The sequence below is a fragment of the Suncus etruscus genome, chromosome 10 (genome assembly GCF_024139225.1).
Source record: "Suncus etruscus isolate mSunEtr1 chromosome 10, mSunEtr1.pri.cur, whole genome shotgun sequence".
In the NCBI taxonomy this organism is placed as follows: Eukaryota; Metazoa; Chordata; class Mammalia; order Eulipotyphla; family Soricidae; genus Suncus; species Suncus etruscus.
In genome coordinates this window covers 34,443,017-34,464,676 of record NC_064857.1, presented here as the reverse complement: position 1 = coordinate 34,464,676, position 21,660 = coordinate 34,443,017, and the positions used below count along the sequence as shown (strand labels likewise).

Sequence of the window (21,660 nt, the reverse complement as noted above, 5' to 3'; positions counted from 1 at the left end):
TCGCCTGTGCCCCAGAGCTGGCCTGCCACACACGACACACTTGTCTCACGCACTGCACACACCACACGTGTGATACTTTGGCACGAACTGCACACGGCCATACAGAATACACAAGGCCACGCATGCTGTGCTCTGCCACGCTCATGCTCGGCACACGTTCCTGACACGCCACACTCTCCCACAAACAGCACCCCTATGCCACACTGCCACACATACCACTGTCACACACATGCCACATACTGACAGAATTGCCACATATGCCACATACCAACACATGCCACATTCAGCCACACAGTCACCTATGCGACACACCGGCACACTGCCATCTATACCACAAACCAACACACATGCCATGTTCTGCCACTGCTATTTGCAGTCACACAAGATTGCAAATAGCACAATCAGCCACTCTACACACACACACACACACACACACACACACACACACACACACACACACACACACACACAGAGTCAAACTGCACACAGGCACTCTTTTGGGAGGAGACAAGGAAGGTGATGAGGTCCAAAGGTCAGCCTGTGAAGAAGGACAAAATTCTGGAGCTTGAGTGTCTGGGAGACCTATTATGGTCTCAGGCCACCTCTTGAACAGTACCCAGTCACCCCATGGACCTCTAATACCTTTCTGAAATGTGAAGGAGGTGGCTGTGGGTGTCTTGGTCATTTTTGCATTCAACAAGGTGGCATTTCTAGATGCCTCCTCCTCCTCCACATTCTTTTTTTTTTTTTTTTTTTGTGGTTTTTTGGGTCACACCCGGCAGTGCTCAGGGGTTACTCCTGGCTCCATGCTCAGAAATTGCTCCTGGCAGGCACGGGGGACCATATGGGGTGCCGGGATTTGAACCGATGACCTCCTGCATGAAAGGCAAACACCTTACCTCCATGCTATCTCTCCGGCCCCGCCTCCACATTCTTGAGGGAAAGAGAGAAAAAGGACAGAGAGAAAAATGAACCTTCGGGCACATTCTCTCCTTTTTCCTTCTTCCATCACCTTGCTTAAAGGTGGAAGTCCAAATCTCTCCCTGCATCTTTTCCCCTCTATCGCAGTTGGTCTCTCTGTGTTGCTGCCTCGCCATCTGCCCTGTCTCCATGGTTACCATAGCTTTCATCTGCATATTTTGGGAATCAGTTTGTGTCCAGCTGGAAGGCATCAGGGGGGAATGAAGTATGAGGGGGAAAATCCTCACGATTATCTGAAATTTTGAGATCATGTTGAGTTGAGGGCTACCAAAACGACCCAAGATACAAACAAAATAATTTTCAGGGACTGAAGAGATAGTACGGGGATGGGGGTAAGATGCTTGCCTTGCAGGCAGCTGACCCAGTTTGATCCTCAGCACTACGTAGGGTCTCCTGTATTTTGCCAGGAGTGAACCCTGAGCATAGTTGGGTGTGGCCTAAAAATCATATTGATGATAATATTCCAGAAGAATAGACAGCAATATTGATTGAGAAGCAGTCCGTTTTCTTCTAGCTTCCCATTATTGGACACCAACTTAAGTCAAATCTTTTACATATATGTTATTCAGTTTCTCACAATGCTGCAAGGCAGACTTTATTGTCTTTTTTTTTTTTTTTTTTTGGTTTTTGGGTCACACCCGGTGACGCTCAGGGGTTACTCCTGGCTATGCGCTCAGAAGTCGCTCCTGGCTTGGGGGACCATATGGGACGCCGGGGGATCGAACCGAGGTCCGTCCTAGGCTAGCGCAGGCAAGGCAGGCACCTTACCTCTAGCGCCACCGCCCTGCCCCAGACTTTATTGTCTTGTTATGAGTGAGAAAACGGAGACTTGGACTAAGTTTCTCCAAAGCCTTAAAGCTCATTTCTTCCCTATTCCAAAGACTCCTGGTAACCCCCCAACCCTGCAAGACCAGTATCTGGGATGTTCTGGACTAAAATGCCTAGATTGTATCTTCAATCTCAGCTCATCATCACTTCTGTTCGTGCTAGAAGGTGCTGGAATGCGGTGGAAATGCAGTGAACGCTGGACACCTGCCCGCTGCCCATGGGCTCTGGCCCTTGGTCCCTGACCTTTTTTCTCAATATTCTCTTCTCATCCTCATATGCACCTGATGGCAATATATGAAAGAGGTACAATTTGAGAGAGAGAGAGAGAGAGAGAGAGAGAGAGAGAGAGAGAGAGAGAGAGAGAGAGAGAGAGAGAGAGAGAGAGAGAGAGAGAGAGAGAGAGAGAGAGAGAGCATTTGTTGATGGTTCTGGAGGGAAACATCCAGTGGAGCAATGAATGAGAAAAGTTGGGCTGATGAAAAAGAGGTCCCCATAAAGCCAGAGGCTCCCCAAAAGATCTTCAAGGAGATCTGGAGATTGGTTTCTCTTATGGGTGTCTCCGACAGAGAAGTGAAGTGAAGTGGCTCGATGAGATGGGAGCGTCCATAAGGGTCGAGGTTGCCAGCCATAGCTCTGCAGGGTTTTTGCTCTGCAGCATATCCCCCTGGCCCAGACCTGGACTCCCGGCCGCCAGCCCGGCACTTCCACCCCTCCCCAAAGGGGGCGGAGACTCACTGTCTCTCTCCTGATTGGCCGAGAGAACCCACCAATAGGGAACTCGGGGAGGCGGGCCTTGAACGGGAAGACCGACGCGATCCAGGTTAGCCACCGACTCGGGCTCTGCGCGGGGGAGGGGGCAGGTAGGGCTCTGGCCTGGTTAGGTCGCTGGGACCCGGTTTGGCTTCCACTTCCCCAGCTAGATCCCTAGGCCCTGCGAGCCAATATTCCAGTCCAGGACGCTTTGTGCAGCTTGTTGGATCAGCCTCCTTCTGCTTTCCTCCCTTCCTTTTTTTCTCCCACCCAACCCCCTGGCTGTAATGGCCAGACCACCCTGGTTTTGTTTGGGGCCTAGGGGTGAGATTTTAAGCCTCTGGCTTTGCAGTGGCACCCACTTTTTTCAGAACCATTGGGACTTATTTTCCTGGATTTTCAAATTCCCGTTAGCTCTCAAGCTTCAGCTGAAATAGTAACCTTCTACTTGTTAACTCCTAGACCACCTTTCATGCAGAATTGATTTTTTTTCATAGAAGGGATTGTTATGGTGTGTCCAAGCACTTCATAGAGAATATCCAGTCTTAAAGATGAACGGAATAGAAGTGACTGAGAAGGCAGAGCTTAAATCTCTATCATAATTAAAGAATGTTTAATAAAAAGACAATACAGCCTGTAATTACCATCTCTTAACAGAATGGTTCGTCATACAATTTCTCTTATGAGTTCAAAGAAGGGAGGAAGCTTGAGGAATCAAAGACTGGGGTTTGGTTATGTTCGTAGAAAACAAATCTATTCATTTACTATATATTATTTATGGAATACCAGCTGCAAGCCAGACTCAGTGCTAAAAAATGTAGATAAGAATGAGATCACTGGGCCCCTGTTTGCCTTGCATGCAGCTGACCCAGGCTTGATTTTCGGTACCCCACCAGGAGTAATTCCTGGATGCAGATCCTCTTCATCATTGCCAGGTGTGGCCCCCAAAACAAAAACCAGCCCCCAACTCAAAATTACCCCTTACTTCCATTGTAAGAGAAGGAGATTGTTCTAAAGAGGAGCATTCTCTTTTTGGAGGGGAAGTTGGGTGGAGCCCTGAGGTGTCTGTCAAGGACTATTCTTGGTTCTGTACTCAAGAGTAACCCCAAGCACCATAGGATCAGATACAAACAAGGGAAGTGTTTGAACTATCTGCCCCAGTAGTTGTAGAATCTTTATCTTGAAAGGAAGCATCCCTTTTATTTATATTTTCCCCTAGCTTTTGGGCCACTTGGAATGGTACTCAGGTCTTATCTCTTGTTTTCTGAATGGAATGGGCCACATGCAAGACAAGCAACAATTATTTTAATATGTATCTTTTTCTTTCTTTTTTGTATGTATAAATACATATGTAGATATCACTACTTGATCTTCACATAGTATATAATAGGGTATATGATAACTTTCATGTAATTTCCATTTTACAGTATATTGTTTACATTTTTTTCTTGGTTTTGGGGTCACACCCGGCAGCGACCCTCAGGAGTCACTCCTGGCTCTGCGATCCAAAATTGCTCCTGGAAGGCTCGGGGGATCATCTGGGATGCCGGGATTCGAACCACTGTCTGTCCTGGGTCAGCTGCGTGCAAGGCAAATGCCCTACCGGCTGTGCTATCTCTCCAGCCCCCTATTTACTTTTTTTCTGCCTTTAGATGTTATTTGAATTCATTTATTGTGACTACCTAGTAGTATAAAGTGAGTGAATGGTCTTTATTTTTATTGTTGCTAAATTATTTAGATTATTTCAGATTTTTTTCCCCTACTATATTACCTCTAACAATGCTCATGATTTCTTTAGTAGATTGTTTTTGGAACATACACAGCAATGTTCAGGGGGTTCTCCTAGTTCTGCACTCAGGAATCACTCCTGATAGGACTCTGGAAACCAGAAGGGATGCTAGGGACTAAACTTGGGTTGACTGCATCCAAGGCCAGCACCCTACCCACTGTGTTATCTCTCAGGCCCAAGAGATAGATGATTGATAGATAGATAGATAGATAGATAGATAGATAGATAGATAGATAGATAGATAGATAGATATAGAAGGTGGGGCCACAATGGTGGTGCTGTCTTACTCCTGGCTCTGTGCTCAAGGATCACTCCTGGTAGGGCTTAGGGAACTCTTTGCAGTGCTGGGAATTGAATCCAGGCTGGCTAATATTAAGCAAAGCAAATGCCCTATTCACAGTACTAGTTCTCTGGGCCCTGATTCTTCCTTCTCTAGTCCTTTATCAGCATATTGCCAGTGGACCATAATTATTTATTAAATGAATACATGATTTCTATGGGTTTTTAAACTTCTGCTCATATTCAGTCATAGCTTCCTCCTTTCTCTGGACACATGAGAGCAATTAATATGATGAACCACTCTATTAGGATACCATAGTTATATGCCTTTTTTTTTTTTTTTTTTTTTTTGGGCCACACCTGGTGATGCTAAGGGGTTACTCCTGGGTATGCGCTCAGAAATTGCTCCTGGCTTGGGAGACCAGATGGGATGCCAGGGATCTTACCGAGGTCTATCCTGGGGTCAGCAAACATCCTACCACTGCACTATCACTCCGGCCCCTATACGCCATATATTTTATTGTGACCTAATAACATGCTGTTAGTGTGAATTCTTAATATGATGTGAGGAAAATGGTTTTTACTTCTGTGTTCCTCCCTACCCCATGACCCCAGTCTAAAATAAATTAAAAAATATATATCTAAGACTTTCTCTTAATTAGACTGGGGTCATTAAAAAATATGGAACACAAAAAAAATGGAATGCTTCATGAATTTGCGTGTCATCTTGGCACAGGGGCCATGCTAATCTTCTCTGTATCGTTCCAATTTTTAGTATATGTGCTGCCAAAGTGAGCACCTTAGATATATTTTAACAGAGGAGTATTCTAGAACATTCCTGAAAATATTCTTCAGAATGGTTAAGGCCATCAAAACCAGGAAGATCTAAAAACCTGAATTGTGAACTAATAGTTAAGTTCGTTTTGTTTCATTATTATATATATATATATATATATATATATATATATATATATATATATATATATATATATATATATATATATATTGGTTTTTGGGTCACACCCGGCAGTGCTCAGGGGTTACTCCTGGCTGTCTGCTCAGAAATAGCTCCTGGCAGGCACGGGGGACCATATGGGACACCGGGATTCGAACCAACCACCTTTGGTTCTGGATCGGCTGCTTGCAAGGCAAACACCGCTGTGCTATCTCTCCGGGCCCAATATATATTATTTTAAAATATGTGTCTATTTCTGATGCCAGAGATTCAACTCAGAGCATTTTAAATGTGAAATTATCCACTAACCTACATCCATCCTTGGCCCTCACACATTTTTTGGTAGTGATGATATCTAACCCATGTCATGCATGAAAGACCTGCCATCCATCTCTGACCATACTACCATCCCCTTGATTTAATTCTTTCTTTTTTTTATTCTTTAAGGTTACTCCTGGCTGTCTGCTCAGAAATAGCTCCTGGCAGGCACGGGGGACCATATGGGACACCGGGATTCGAACCAACCACCTTTGGTTCTGGATCAGCTGCTTGCAAGGCAAACGCCATCTCTCCGGGCCCTATTTAATTCATTTTATGCATTAGTTTTTGTGGTTCAAGGGATCCAACTCAACACTTCAGGCCAGGTATATGACTCAAAAGGCTGGAGCACATGCTTTGCTTTTGGGAGCCCTGGGTTTGATCCCTGGCATTGTATGGTTTCTAGAGCATTGAACTGAGAATAACCTTAGAGAACCAAAGCCTCACACTGGCAAGACCAGTGCTCTAACACTGAGTTATACCCCAAACCCTAACCCTAGGTTTTATTATTATTATTATTATTTAAAATTTGGAGGTGGCCACAGTTTGGGCCATATCTGGGGCTACTTTTGCTTTTGTGCTGAGACTCTCTTACAGGGCTAGGGATCCAACCCAGGCCTCCTGCATACAAAGTGCATGCTCACACATACTTTGTTTGGGGAGGGGGTTGGGCCTTACCTGGCTGTGCTCAGAGATCACTGCAGAATCACTGGTACTCTCTGGAGACCATATAGTGCCAGGGATCAAACTCTACTTAATTAGCCGTGCACAAGGTTAAGTGCCCTACCTACTTAACTGTTACTTTGAACTCTAAATCTTTTTTTTTTGTGTGGGGGACCCACACCCAGTGACGCTCAAGGGTAACTCCTGGCTTTTGCGCTTAGAAATCACTCCTGGCTTGGGGAACCATATGGGACGCCGGGAGATCGAACCTTGGTCTGTCTTAGGTTAGCACACGCAAGGCAAACAAATGCCCTACCGCTTGCGCCAGCACTCCGACCCCCTAGATCTTATTTTTATAAGTTTAGAATTTACAGAAAAGTTGAGCATTAAGAAAGTAAAATGAGAGAAAAAGATATCATATGTAAGACATTAAGAAGCAATTTTTATAAGTTTAGAATTTACAGAAAAGTTGAGCATTATGAAAATAAAATGAGAGAAAAGATACCATATGTAAGATATTAAGAAGCAAAGCAAACAAATACAACCAAAAAAATAAACCCTTCAATTCTGACAATAGGTTGGTGGTCTCCAACAAAGAAGCTGTGTGTAATATGGCATATACATTTGAGTAAGTGTAACTCCTGGAATTTACAGTGTTGTAAACCAATGATTGACGAAAAGAAAAAACTTAACAAAATACAAAACAAATAAATAAAGAGTCCTGAGTGATTGCACAGTGGGTAGGGCATTTACTTTGTACACTGCTGACCCAGGTTCCATCCCTGGCATCCCATATGATCCTCTGAGCACCATCAGGAATGATCCCTGAGTGTAGAGCCAGGAGTAGCTCCCGAGCACTACTGGGTGTGGCCCAAAAACAAACCCCCCCAAAAGGGGAAAATTGAACAGATAGTTTTAGGGTTCCCACATACCCTAGAACACAATTTCCTCTATTATTATCATAATCATTTATATACCACTATCACTACATTAAATTTATTTAATACCTACATTTGATTGAGATTTTCTTAGGTTTTTGTTTGTTTGTTTGTTTCTAGGCCACACCCGGTGATGCTCAGGGTTTACTCCTTGCAATATGCTCAGAAATCACTCCTGGCTCAGGGGACCATATGGGATGCTGGGGATCGAACCCAGGTCCATCCTGGGCAGCTGCGTGCAAGGCAAACGCCCTACTGCTGTGCTATCACTGTGACCCCAGATTTTCTTATTTTTGCCTAAAATTTTTTTTCTGATTCTAGGATACCATGTCATAGTTATCTGTCATGGCATTATTATGTGGGCATATTTGTATGACTACATGCACAATACATGTACATGTATGACCATGATTAAAATAATAAACTTTTCCCTTTTTCCTTCCCTTTGCTGTGGTTACAATGACCAGAGGTATTAATTGTATTTTGTGGTGCTCCCCAAGGACATGCTCTGGCCCTGGTGATTGAATTCACTTGATTACAGTACTCTGGCTGTGGCATAGTCTTCACTTAGGGCCACAAACAGCACCTGAACACCTGCAAAGCAGACACCTTGGTACTGAATCATCCCATGGGCCCTATGTATTTTTATAATTTTGAGTCTAGGTTTTCTAGAATATGACTTCTATGATAGAACAGATTGGCGGAGGGGACTAGGCATACCCAGCAATACTCAGGTCTTACTCCTGACTCTTTGCTCAGGGAGCAATCCTGGCAGTGCTCAGGGGACCACTTGGGATGCCAGAGATTGAACCCAGGTTGGCTATGTACAAGGCAAGTGCACTGCCCTCTGTCTTGTACACTTTCTTGTATATTTCTGGCCCCTTGTTTGTTTGGTTGTGGGCATATCACACCTGGAGGCATTCAGTGGTTAATCTTGGTTCTGTACTCAGAAATCACTTCTGGCAACCTGATTGGCCACATGCAAGGCAAATGCCCTCCTTGCTGTGCTATCGCTCCAGCCCCTCTGAACCCTTGTTTGTTTTTTTAATGAATTTTTAATTGAATCACCAATAGATGCAGAGTTACAAAGTTGTTCATGATTGGGGTTCAGTCATACAATGTCTAACATGCATGTCTTTACCAATGTACATTTCCCACCACCAACCCCAGTTCTCTTTCTCTCTTTTCTTCTTCTTCTTCTTCTTCTTCTTCTTCTTCTTCTTCTTCTTCTTCTTCTTCTTCTTCTTCTTCTTCTTCTTCTTCTTCTTCTTTTTATTATTATTATCATTATTATTATTGTTATTATTATTAATTTTTTTCATTTTGTTTTTGGGCCACACCCAGTGGTGCTCAGGGGTTACTCCTGGCTGTCTGCTCAGAAATAGCACCTGACAGGCACGGGGGACCTTATGGGACACCGGGATTCGAACCAACCACCTTTGGTCCTGGATCGGCTGCTTGCAAGGCAAACGCCACTGTGCTATCTCTTTTGGCCCTATTATTATTATTATTATTATTATTATTATTATTATTATTCATCTTCGTCTTCTTTGTGGTCTTTTCTTCTTTTCTTCTTCTCCCTCTTCCTCCTCTTCCTCTTCTCCTCCACCTCTTCTTCCTCTTCTCTTCCTCCTCTTTTTCCTCTTCTTCCCCTCCTCCTCCTCCTCTTCCTCCTCTTCTTCCCCTTCTCCTTCTCTTCCTCTTCTTCCCCTCTTCCTCCTTTTCCACTTCTTCCTCTTCTTCCCCTCCTTCTCCTCTCTTCCTTCTCTTCTTCCTCTTCTCCTCTTCTTCCCCTCCTCCTCCTTCTCTTCCTCCTCCTCTTCCTCTTCTCCTCCTCCCCTCCTCCTCTCCTCCTCTTCCTCCTCCTCCTACCCCCCCACTCTTCTTCTTTACACACACACACACACACACACACACACACACACACACACACCATACAAAGGGATATTTTTATTTTGGTGCTTTGTCAGCCTTTTCTGGCTGGTTCTGGCCTTGTTTCTGAAGGTGTGATTATCTTGTTGCAGGCTGGTCCTCCTTGGGGGATAGAGTGGGGTGACAGGGCTTGGGGGGATGGCAAGTGCAATTTTCCTCACGTCTGTATTAAGGGCACACACTAACAGCAGGTTCACTATTGTAAATTCCCTATTCACTCTTCAGCCCTGGCCACTTGGCAGAAGTGCCATTTATCTAGTTTCTCAACTGGAAAATCACCCCAACTTTCCAGAAGGTATTGAACTAACCTCTGCATCCAGCCCAAAGTTATTTATCCCAGGTAGAAGAGATGGTCCATCTCTTACCTCCCTGTTTTGCTGTCCATTTTGTCCATTTGGCTGAACTTCGTCTTTTCTTTGTCTTTAGTCTTCAACAGGGTCTACTCACTGGAATTCTGAATGCCCAGTCCACTCCGCCATGGCCAGCCGGGGCGGGGGTCATGGCCGTGGCCGTGGCCAGCTGACCTTCAACATGGAGGCTGTGGGCATCAGCAAAGGGGATGCTCTGCCTCCACCAACCCTGCAGCCTTCTCCACTCTTCCCTGTGAGTGTCTGCCCTCCATCCCCAGGCCCCCCCCCCAAGCTGTGATTTACCTGCCACATGCTGTTTCTGTGCCAAGCTCCCAGCCCATCCTCTGAGCAGGATGGGCCTCTCCCGTTTCTCTATTCCTTGCTGTGCAATTGCCATGTTGCACCCCTGTGCTCCTTTCGCCATTTTCCCAGTGGGAACATCCTATTCATGGGGGTGGAACATGCTCCTGGGCTTGTCTGTTAGTGCTTTCTTCCTGAGCTGACCCCTGTTCCTGCCTCCTCAGCCCCTGGAGTTCCACCCAGTGCCCCTGCCCTCGGGGGAAGAAGGGGAGTATGTGCTGGCACTGAAGCAGGAGCTCCGAGGGGCCATGAGGCAGCTTCCCTACTTCATCCGGCCAGCGGTCCCCAAGAGAGGTCAGTTTGATGTCACCTGTAATCTGTATAGCGCTTCAAGGGCAGCAACCGGGGGTCAGAGAGACTCCAGCGTAAATGAGGATCTGTCATATGTCACAGTGCTCATGTCCAGACACTGTCCTGAGTCTCATCATAGACTTGACACAGTAAATGAAAGGTTGATCATTGTGGGGTGTGGGGTGGAGGGAGAGGTGAGAAATATGTTAACTCCAGAGAAAGCTGGGTGAAGGACCTCTGCTCTTGTTTTATTTTTGTCATTTTTTTTCTGGGTCACATTTGGCTGTGCTTAGGGACTTACTCCTGGTTCTGTGCTCAGGAACCATATGGGATGCTGGGGAGCAAATCTGGGTTGGCTTTGTTCAAAATTATTTCGGTTAGTTTATTCAAAGTAGAGCCCCTGGTGCTATACTATTGCTTTAGCCCCAGAGCCCCAGGTTTGATCTTTGGTACCTCATGACTTTCAAGCACTATCAAGTATATTCCTGTGAAACCCCCCCCCCCCACAAGACTCTGTCCCTCAAAGGATCAAAGAGACTGAGGCCCTAGCTCTCTGTTTTACTTCACTTTGTATTACACTCAATATACCTATGCCTCTGGCCATGAGAGATTAGAACAAAATATACAACAAAAGGCCAGAGAGGTACCACCCCAACACTGCCAGGGGTCACTCCTGAGCACAGAGCCTGAAGTAGTCTTTGAGTCCTGCCAGTATAGTCCAGCCATCCCACCCAGATCACAAAAATTCAGAGCTAACAGTCTCCCTCCTACTCTGTAGGCATGAGATCTAGGATCAGTCCCTGTTGTTGCCTCACAGTCTCCTGAATCCTGCTAAGAGAAATCCCTGAGCACAGAGCTGGGAGAAACTCCTGAGGATCATTAGTTGTGACCTCAGAATTAAAGTAAACAAAGTAGGGTCTGGAGAGAGAGCACAGCGACAGGGCCTTTGCCTTGCAAGCACCCAACTCAGGACAAACGATGTTTCGAATCCAGGCATCCCATATGGTTCCCTGTGCCTGCCAGGAGCAATTTTTGAGCACAGAGCCAGAAGTAACCCCTGAGCACTGCCGGGTGTGGTCCAAAAATCAAAACCCAAAAAAAAAAAAAAAAAGTAAACAAAATAAATAAATATTGTAGGTTTTTTGTTGTTGGCCTTTTTTTGTGTGTGTAGTGTTTTTGTGTTTTGTTTCAGGGCCACATTCAGCGGTGCTGAGGTTACTCCTAGCTCTATGCTCAGAAATGGCTCTTGGCAGGCTATGGGGACCATATGGGATACCAAGAATTGAACCTGGGGGTCCGGAGAGATAGCACAGCGGCATTTGCCTTGCAAGCAGCTGATCCAGGACCAAAGGTGGTTGGTTCGAATCCCGGTGTCCCATATGGTCCCCCGTGCCTGCCAGGAGCTATTTCTGAGCAGACAGCCAGGAGTAACCCCTGAGCACCGCTGGGTGTGGCCCAAAAACAAAAACAAAAAAACATAAAAACAAAAAAGAATTGAACCCGGGTCATGGAGCAGTTGAAAAGCCCACACTGAGTGAAGATGGGGTTCTGGGTGGGGAGAGAGCCCAATTCCCAAGTGCAGGGAAACTCCAACCTTTAGAATCCCTTTAGAAATGAATCCCTTTAGAAAACCTTTAGAATGCTATAACTCTGGAAAGATGAAATGCTGACATGTGACCTCTGACTCTTCAGATGTGGAGCGTTACTCAGACAAATACCAGATGTCTGGACCAATTGATAATGCCATCGATTGGAACCCTGGTAAGTACTGGAGAAACCTGCAGCCATCATAGCACCTGCCCTCCAGCCTCAGATATGCTTTTCACACTCTCAGACTCTACTGGAGGTAGCCAGGCCACAGTTTTGTTCTAAGCAGCTCTGACTCAGCACTTTCCTTCCTGCCTTCTCTCTCCTTTAAGCCAGTCCTCTTTCCCCCAGAGACCCCAGGCATCATAGAACTGATAGCTATAGGGCTGAAGTGGTGGCGCAAGAAGTATAGTGTCTACCTTGCACGCGCTAGCCTAGGATGGACCGTGGTTCGATCCCCTGGCGTCCCAAATGGTCCCCCAGACCGTGGTTTGATCCCCCGGCGTCCCAAGTGGTCCCTCAAGCCAGGAGCAATTCCTGAGCTTATAGAAAGGAGTAATCCCTGAATGTCACTGGGTGTAGCCCACAAACAAACAAACAAACAAACAAAAGAATTGATAGTTATATTCCCACTGTCCCCAGATTGGAGACGTCTACCCCGGGAACTGAAAATCCGAGTGCGGAAGCTACAGAAGGAGCGTGAGTTTTCCTGAAAAATGACGGGAGCAGCAGGTGACAGTGACACGGCCAGTGTTGATGTGGCCGTTGCCATTATGACCACGGGAGGGCAGCAAAACGTAGTCTCTGCGGGGTTGCTGATAACATACTTGACTACTAGAAAGTTCGGTCTCTAACTTTGTTTTTCTCAGCAGGCACCACCATCCTCCTCCCCAAGAGGCCCCCTAAGAGCACAGAAGATAAGGAGGAAACGATTCAGAAACTGGAGGTATGGAGGAAAAGAGCTGGGGATGGCCTTGGCCCCCCCATCTGTCCCTTTTTAGCCCTTTCGATTTTATGAGTTGAATCATAGTTTCTCTTCCTGTTTACCTTCTCATAAGACCCTGGAGAAGAAGGAGGAAGAAGTGACTTCAGAGGAAGAAGAGGAGAAAGAAGAAGGAGAAGAGAAGGAGGAGGAAGAAGAAGAAGAGTATGATGAGGAAGAGCATGAAGAGGTGAAGGGGTCCCTGCCCTTCCCAGTCCCCCCTTTTCATAAGCCCTAGTGATCTCAGCTAACCCAGAGGGCTGAGACACATCCCAAAGAAGGACTTTCCTCTCTTTAATCAGTCCCTGGATTCTTCTCAAGACCAGCTTCAGTTGCCAAGGACTTTCCAGGCCCAGAGGGGAAGTGAGTGAGGGGAAGGCCTTGCATATAGAAGGAAGGTGAAGGCACACCTGAGCTCAAGTCATTGGGCCTCCCATGGGGTTGCTCAGGAGCCCCTGGGGCCCCTCATGGCAAGTCTCAGCCCATAGAGCTAGCGGTTCAGTTGAGGGCCCAATATTTGGGTGCTCTTCAGGCACTGCCTTGTCGGGGAATAAACTGGGCCATTGCTGGGGGCCTTCAGGGCCACATTGTATATGGAGCCAGGAATAGAACCAGATGGACATATGCAGGGCATGCATCTTAACTCCAGGTCTACCAAGCCTGATTTTCAATGTTTCTTTTCTGTTTTAGGAAACCGATTACATCATGTCCTATTTTGACAATGGAGAGGACTTTGGGGGTGACAGTGATGACAATATGGACGAGGCCATATACTGAAGAGGCCCTAACCAGTGCCCTCACTTCATGTTTTTTCTTTCCGACTCAGATTACAAAGTCACTTTGTGGAATAAACGTATAATTCGTTTAGAGTCCAGCTAGCCCTTTAGGAGGACAGATGGCTCTCTTTCCTACCATTACCCCTTTTTCTACCACTTTTTTTCTTCTGTTATCATGGGGAAAGGAAAGGACCCTATGACTTCATTGTATAGAAAGGAGAAAGAATTCTAAAGAAGTTGACATTGTTAGGACTGAGATCGTTGTGTACATAGTCCACCACCCATTTCTTAATAGTTTGATGTGGAACTGTGGGCAATTACGAAGAGCCAGTGAGTTTCATGTTTTTAAATAAAAGCTCTTTTTTTTCTTTTTTTCTTTTTTTGGGGGGCCCACACCCGGTGATGCTCAGGGGTTACTTCTGTGCTCAGAAATCAGTCCTGGCTTGGGGGACCATATCGGATGCGGGGGGATCGAACCGTGGTCCATCCTAGGCTAGCACCGGCAAGGCAGACGCCTTACCGCTCCACACCACCGCTCTGGCCACAGTAAAAGTTCTTTTTATCTGCTTCTCTGTCAGACAAGGGGTAGATGAGAGAGGGCTGAGAAGTGAAGGGGATAGCTAGCTGAGTTGAGGCCCTTCTCTGTCATAGACCAGTGGGACCCTCAGGGAGTTAACACCTCCCTATCCTGCACCATTCCTCTCTCCCCCAGGGTACACACACATTCCTGCTGGTGCCTTGCCAAGGGACTTAGAGGAGCTGATGGCTGGGACATGATGAGTGGTAAACAGCTCAGGCTCTGGAGACCAACTGACTTCCAAGTACAAGACCTCAGGCCAAGGAACACGGTTGCCTTTGTTCATGTGTGTCTCCAGGATCACAGACCTTCCCTTTCTCACGCTTGACCTTGTTCTCATGCCTGTCCTTGTTTACAAGGAATGACCATGCAGCTATTTCTGTGAAGAGCATTGAGTAAGGGAGGTGCTGGGAAGGAAGGGAGAAGGTGATGATAGTTAGGGAGTACAGACACTTCCAGGGACTGAAAGCCCCTGGTTTGAGGGGAATTCTAGGCGAAGAGAGTTACCTGGTGACACTGCTCCCCACTTCCAGAAGCTGCAGTTTCTCTTTTGGTTTGCTTTGTTTCTTTTGTGGGATTTAGTTAGCCTTTCTCACTCCCTTCTGGGAGCCAGGCAGATTTACAGGAAATGGGGGGGGGGGGGGAGGAAGGGAGTGACTTGGGGACACTCACTTGCTCAGAGAACTGCTTTCTCGCCCCCACAGCTCTCGCTGGGTGAGGTCACTTGCCCGGGCCCTGATTGGCTTCCGAGGAGGTCCTGGAGGAGCTGATTGGTTCCAGCCATTTGACATGCAACCAGGCTGGCAGTGACCAGAATAGGAACTGAAGAAGGAGCTGAGAAGGAGGCAGCCACTGATAGTGGGGGTGGTGTCAAAGCGACCCTACCAAACACTCAGAAGCTGCAAAAACAGGATATAGGACAACCTTCAAGAAATCTCCCCACCATATTCAGGCAGGAAGCCCGAATTTCCTTTAGCCTCAGCTGATAGAAGCTTGCCTCGTGATGTTAGCTGCTTCCAATCCTTTAGTCAATAAATAGGAGGATGCAATTCTTCTGAGGGAAATCACCTTAAAAATTCATTAGTTAATTAATTTAAAGAAAAAGCAAGGTTTGTGGCTGGGAGATGGCTCAAAGGGCTGAGCTCTTGGAGGCTCTGGTTTTCCCAACACACACACACACACACACACACACACACACACACACACACACACACACCCCTAAACACTGCCAAGAGTGACCCTAACACCAAGTCAGGAACAAGGCAAGGTGCCTCCCAAAAACAAAGCAGCAACAGCAAAAGAGCAAAGCTTGTTTTGTGGAGCAGGTGATGTGGCTCAGCAACAGAGCACTGTCTTAGCTGTGGAAGACCCTGGGTTGAACTCTAAACAGTGTTAAAAATAAATTAAGAGCCTAGTTTGTGACAGTAGGTGTTATGGTAGACACCAAAAGAACAGAGAAGTAACAGGAACAGAAACAACATTCCAGAGCTGTTAAGCAATTTGTGATGATTGATGTGTTTCCTTGTCTCAATCACCTGAGTTCTGTGAAGAAAAGGAAGAGGGCTTGAAAACTGTCACTGACTTTGTAGTGTCACACTTTCACCTCATTATTGCAGGGAGAAAAAGGTAAGAAAGTAGTAAAAGGATCAGAGAGAGCACAGGAGGTGAGATGCTTTGCATGTGACCAAACCCAGTTCAGTCCCTGGTACCACATGATCCTTGAGTCCCATTGGGAATGACTCTCTGATCAGACAGCTGAAAGTAGACACACAATAAAAAGCTTGGCACACCCCAATAAAACACTTTTTAAATATATTTTTTTATTTAAGTAACATGATCATAGTTGAGTTAGTCATAACCAGAACACCCTCCCCTTCACCAGTGTAACATTACCCCCTCCCCCTTCCCATCCCCTGCCTGTATTCGAGACAGGCATTCTACTACAGTTATTTGTTTTAAGTTCAGTAAGTTGTATTTTTTTTCTCCTTAAAGGATAAGAGTAAAAAAATATAGTAAAGGTGTGATAGTGGCAATCTCCGTTGTTTGCATAGGTCCAGAAAAATGGGGAAAATGGAAAAAAATCCTTGACCTGATTACAAAAAGGCCTCACCACAGTTTATTGGCATAAGACCAACTCTGGGTTCCAGGCATACCAGTCTGTCCAACCCAAGTCATTCTCAAGGTCCCCGTGAAACTTTTTCACACTTTAGCTATTGTTGGTATCATATTCTTATATTTAAAGACTCTGGATTCTGTGCATTTCTTTCATCGATGTCAGGCTGATGTGGAGCATCCTCTAGTTTCAGCATACCATTAAATGTGATCTATCTGCCCTGCATGCAGACTGTTGCTGAGTCGTCTGGGTGTTGGGAGCACTCTTTGGAGTAAGTCAATGCCAAAGCAGTGGTAGGTCTTCTCTGGTAGAGGCTTGGATCCTGGTAATGTTATAGACAGTTGTGGTTGTTTCCATAGATGGTATCCATTGTTCAGGTTTGTGTGGGCGATGCCCATTCTTCAGAGGCCTGAGCCAAATCATTATGCCAATGTTCAGGGTAAAAGGCCTAATTACATTACCAAATTTGTGTTCCCACCTCTATTAGATAAGAACTTGTTTGCATATATATTATTTTTCCATTTTAATATGCCTATGCAAAAGAGAAGCAATGCCACAAGATATTGTTGGTGCATCTGTGGGCCGAAGAATAAAGTCCAACATTTCCCGTAACTTGGTACATACATGAAATCTATACAGAGATATTCTTCTACCAGTATTGTTTATAAAATAGATCTCAAAGAGGGAAAATCAAACAATCAAATAACAAATCCAGTAGGCAAAATTGTCACTATATGAGGATATTCGAAAAGAGTTATAGATGAGGGGCCGGGCGGTGGCGCTCGAGGTAAGGTGCCTGCCTTACCTGCGCTAGCCTAGGAGACGAACCGCGGTTCGATCCCCCGGCGTCCCATATGGTCCCCCAAGCCAGGAGCGACTTCTGAGCGCATAGCCAGGAGTAACCCCTGAGCGTTACCGGGTGTGGCCCAAAAACCAAAAAAAAAAAAAAAAAAAAAAAGAAAAGAGTTATAGATGTAAAGGGAATACATCTGAGATATACAAAGGAGATACACGTGACCCTTTTATGTTTTAAAAATAGTCAAGAGGGGGGCCCGGAGAGATAGCGCAGCGGTGTTTGCCTTGCAAGCAGCTGATCCAGGACCAAAGGTGGTTGGTTCGAATCCCGGTGTCCCATATGGTCCCCCGTGCCTGCCAGGGGCTATTTCTGAGCAGACAGCCAGGAGGAACCCCTGAGCGCTGCCGGGTGTGACCCAAAAACTAAAAAAAAAAAAAAATAGTCAAGAGGGAGGGGGGTGTTTCTGAGACACCACTTTGGTTTGTGATTTGGACAAGCAAAGAGAGCATGGAGCCATTTCCTCCCCTTGTTGCCTGCTGAAGCTTCTGACTCCCCGAGAGGCCTTTGCTTCCTAATTGCTGGAAGTTGAAAGTTCAGCAGTCCCTTCCCAGCCCCTTGCAGGAACAAGAAAGCCTGGGGTCTCTTTTAAATTGCACCTCACCGGAACCCACTTGCTGGGACCCTGAGCAGTTGTCCAGAAATAACCCTGGGGATGGGGAGGAAGGAGAGAGAAGGCTGTGGGGGGCAGCCGAGGCTGCATCTTCACCTTATCTTGGCCAAAAAGCCTACAGCATGGAACCTTGCTGTGATGCATTGCCTGCTGAAGCTTCAGACTCCACCAAAAAAATTACTGTGAAAGAGATGTAATCCATCTTGGCCAAAACAAAAATTATTAGTACAGAAAAATGGTTAAATGTGGGGTAATAAGAGATGGGAGTGAGGGAGTAAAGAAATAAAACAAGCGCCTGGACGGCGTTCAGATAATGACAAGCAGATGAAAAACAATGATATCCATATATTTCTCATAATGTTTCACAGTGGATAGGTTTAATAAGAAAAATACCCTGGTAAGTCTTAATGCCAGAACCTATTGTGCTGCTATTCCCACCTCGCTGGCTTGCCCAGCCATGTGGCCAGGCAAAGCCCTGGAGTACCGGAGGAAGGAGGTAGAGGGGTGCTGGGGTGACCCATGTCCCATGTCCCGCACCCCTTCCTAGGCCTGGTTACAGAGGCCTTTGGCATGGCGGAGGGCCGCCAAACGCCATGCTGGCAGGACCTCCCGGCTCGGCTCCCAGGAAGGAAAGAGATCCTTCAGGAGCCAGAAGGCCAGAAGGTCAGAACCCCCACCCCAGACTCTCCCTTTGGAGTCGGGAGGGAAATGGGGAAAGCCTAGGAAAACCAATAAACTCCTCCAAGGGATCCACCTCGCTGGCTTGCCCAGCCATGTGGCTAGGCAAAGCCCTGGAGTACCGGAGGAAGGAGGTAGAGGGGTGCTGGGGTGGCCCATGTCCCGCACCCCTTCCTAGGCCTGGTTACCTTTTTTGCCTTTCTTTCTATACACACACAAACCAGTCCTATTTTGGTCAGTTATAACAGAAACTAACTTGGGGTACAGCTAACCCTCTAATTACTTTTTGTTTGTTGGTGGGGGACTGCACCTGGCTGTGCTAAGGGCTGACTCTTGGCTCAGTACTCAGGGATCAGGGTTTGGGGACCATATAGAATGTTGGGATTGAACTCAGATCAGTCATGTGCAAGGCAGATGCCCTCCCCTCTGTACTATTGCTGTGCCCCCCCCCTAATTAGTTACTTCTTTTTATTTTTGGTTTTTAGCCACATCCAGCAACACTCAGGGGTTACTCCTGGCTCTGCTCTCTGAAATCGCTCCTGGCAGGCCCCGGGGGACAATATAGGATGCGGGGGGGATGGATCCCAGGCCGATCTAGGTTGCTACATGCAAAGCAAACGCCCTACCACTGTGCCATCACTTTGGCCCCTGATTAATCTTTTTGCCGTGTCAAGGATCAGTCCCAGGGCCTCATATACATGCAAAGCATGTTCTCTATCACTGAGCTCCAAGCCCAGCCTACCACCAAAACTCTGACTCCCCCAACGCCCACTTCACAGGAAGCTTTTAGACAAAAGGAAACAGCAGGGCTGGAGGTGGTGCCCCCATCTTCGTCCAGAAAACCTTTTCCCATGAAGTGGGCTAAAGAGGACGAAGGTCAGAGTGGCCACTGGGGATCAGCCTTCCCGCCTCAAAGTCAAGTATCAGAAAACGCGGGCCATTCTTGAACTCTTTCCTGTCTGGCTTTCTGCCTCACCTGGCAGATAACCTTGCTGAACAAGCCAGAGACATGGGACCTAGAAGCTTCCCACATTCCTAGCCTTTCCAGGCAAGAGTGCCATTGTTTGTTCCATGACCTCTCCCCTACTCTGTTCTTTCAGGCAGGTTCAGCTGGGGCCTCAGAGCTCCGCCCAGTCAGAGCTTCTATTCTGGGGGACCCCAAGTCTTTACAAGTTGAGTTCCTCTTCACAACGAGCTTGCACCATGTTGGCCCCCAGTCAGCACAGCTTCTTTGGCAAGAATTGATCCTTCTCTCCTTATGTTCCATCTCTCTGGGTCCCTCCTACCTTGGACAGAGCCTTGAGAGTGAGGTCTGCAAACATAAATTGGTGACCTGGGCTGAAGGACAGGACTTGACCCATCATGCACTTAGGGGGCTAGTAATGGGGTGTAGAGTAGATCAGGGAAATGGGGTACCCATGATTTGATGAGAAGATAAAATTATTCTTACTACCAAATGTATTTTTACTATTTGAACCTTGAAAGGAGAGATGACTTGTAGGCATAGAATGATTAGAAACCAGTGATGGGGCTAGAGTGATAATGCAAATGTTTAATGCACTTGCTTCAGTGCTGCCAAGCTGGGTTCAGTCCCTGGTACCACATTTGGTCTCCAAGCCTCATTAGGAGTGATCCTTGAGCACAGATTCAGGAGTCAGTCTTGAGCACTGCTGGGTGTGGTTCTCATATTCCAGAAAAACAAAAGTAACAAAGTCAAGTTTCATCCCCACTGGGTATTACACTGGCTTATGGACTTGATTTCATTGCTTGTTTTGTGTCCTTGAGACAGCTCAAGTTTCTCTGCTTTCAGTTCCCCATATGTGAAACAGAAGTTGGATGAGACATGCCCTAGGAACTCTCCCAGCTGGTGTTGATTCACCTACAAGAATCCAAATGGTTCTGAGAACAAAGGTCAGCCTGGACCCAGCTTCTCTGTACACATTCCATTCACTGGATTTTCCAACCTTTTTCAGTTTGGCCAAGCTAAGGCGACCTCAGGCACCTAGCCAGACCTTTTCAAGAATTTGACACAGCCCAAGAAGGAGGACCAATAGCTTTAATCAGCAAGAAAGGAAGAAGAAAACTCCAGCAGCAAAGTTCAGGGTCATAATCTTCAAATAGACACTGCAATCAAGCTGACTGCTAAGTTCTAACGAGGTGCCCACAGGGTGGATGCTCTCATCTCATGTGTCTTGCTTGGCTGGAGAACAAGAGAAGGAGTAGATAGTAATAGCTCAATCTGCTATTTTGGCCAGACTCATGGTAACCCCTTCTCCAATGACCTTTTCCCCACTGAAGCTCACCTACCTTTCCTCCAAATTTACTCAAGCCAGAAAGTGAAAAAGGAGGTTCTAATTTCTTAAAAGCTCTTCAGAAAAGGCTTGCCTTTTCCTCAAACAGGACATCATTTGCTGCTCTGGACCCTGGAAGGAAGGAAAACTGCTCCTGCAGCCTCAGTGACAGTCACTCCATGACCTGAGGAACTGAGGGCTAGCACCCTGTGAAATAAAGAAACCCAGGGATCTCTCAGGCCACTTTCTGACAAAGGCATGGAGCAGTTATGGGCATTTAAGCTGGGAGCTATGCTCCAGGGTCAGCACCCTGATCCCCAATCTCCTTATCTGTGGCCTTACACCCATGTGTCTCCCTGAGTTTTCCCATCCTATAATTCCTATTGAGCCTGGTGGACAATGGAAGGAGCATCCAAATCCTGCCAAGCATTTATGTTTACTTAGTCAGAATCAGTGGTCCTAGAATAGGAAGGACATTTGTGAGATATGTTTTCACCATACCAAGAGGATTGTGTGTCAGGGAAAACCCATCCAAGTTGAAAACATGATTTGGGGACTTTCTATCACAGAGAGGTTAAGTGAGGTCCCATCTGAACAGAAAAGAAGCCTCATCCTCTACCATTATGCTCTGCCATGTTAACTGTGTAGCCAAGAGATTTCCTCTGCTAAGGAGGCCAAGGTAATTCCGTTTCTTGGTTTTTCACAGGCAGGAGTGGTACAGAGGAAGTACGACAGATGGTCTCAGTAGGATAAAGG

The 21,660-nt window shown here is 46.5% G+C and overlaps 1 protein-coding gene and 1 non-coding gene across 2 annotated transcripts; one reads left to right on the top strand and one right to left on the bottom strand.

Moving 5' to 3' along the window:
- Positions 1–2,607: 2,607 nt before the first annotated feature.
- POLR3GL (RNA polymerase III subunit GL) lies at positions 2,608–14,146 on the top strand. Its single transcript, XM_049782113.1, has 8 exons — positions 2,608–2,629; positions 9,860–10,036; positions 10,308–10,437; positions 12,127–12,195; positions 12,664–12,720; positions 12,894–12,967; positions 13,080–13,193; positions 13,694–14,146. The coding sequence occupies exons 2-8, from the start codon at positions 9,911–9,913 to the stop codon at positions 13,778–13,780; spliced, it is 657 nt and encodes a 218-aa protein (XP_049638070.1). The 5' UTR covers positions 2,608–2,629; positions 9,860–9,910; the 3' UTR covers positions 13,781–14,146.
- LOC126021567 (U6 spliceosomal RNA) lies at positions 5,319–5,426 on the bottom strand. Its single transcript, XR_007500072.1, has one exon. It is a non-coding gene; the product is annotated as a U6 spliceosomal RNA (small nuclear RNA).
- Positions 14,147–21,660: the final 7,514 nt, after the last annotated feature.

Excerpts from the sequence above, each read along its gene's own strand:
- POLR3GL (XM_049782113.1), top strand. The coding sequence starts at position 9,911 with ATGGCCAGCCGGGGCGGGGGTCATGGCCGTGGCCGTGGCCAGCTGACC. Across the intron at positions 10,037-10,307 it reads AGCCTTCTCCACTCTTCCCT|CCCCTGGAGTTCCACCCAGT; the intron begins GTGAGTGTCTGC and ends CTGCCTCCTCAG. Across the intron at positions 10,438-12,126 it reads GCCAGCGGTCCCCAAGAGAG|ATGTGGAGCGTTACTCAGAC; the intron begins GTCAGTTTGATG and ends CTGACTCTTCAG.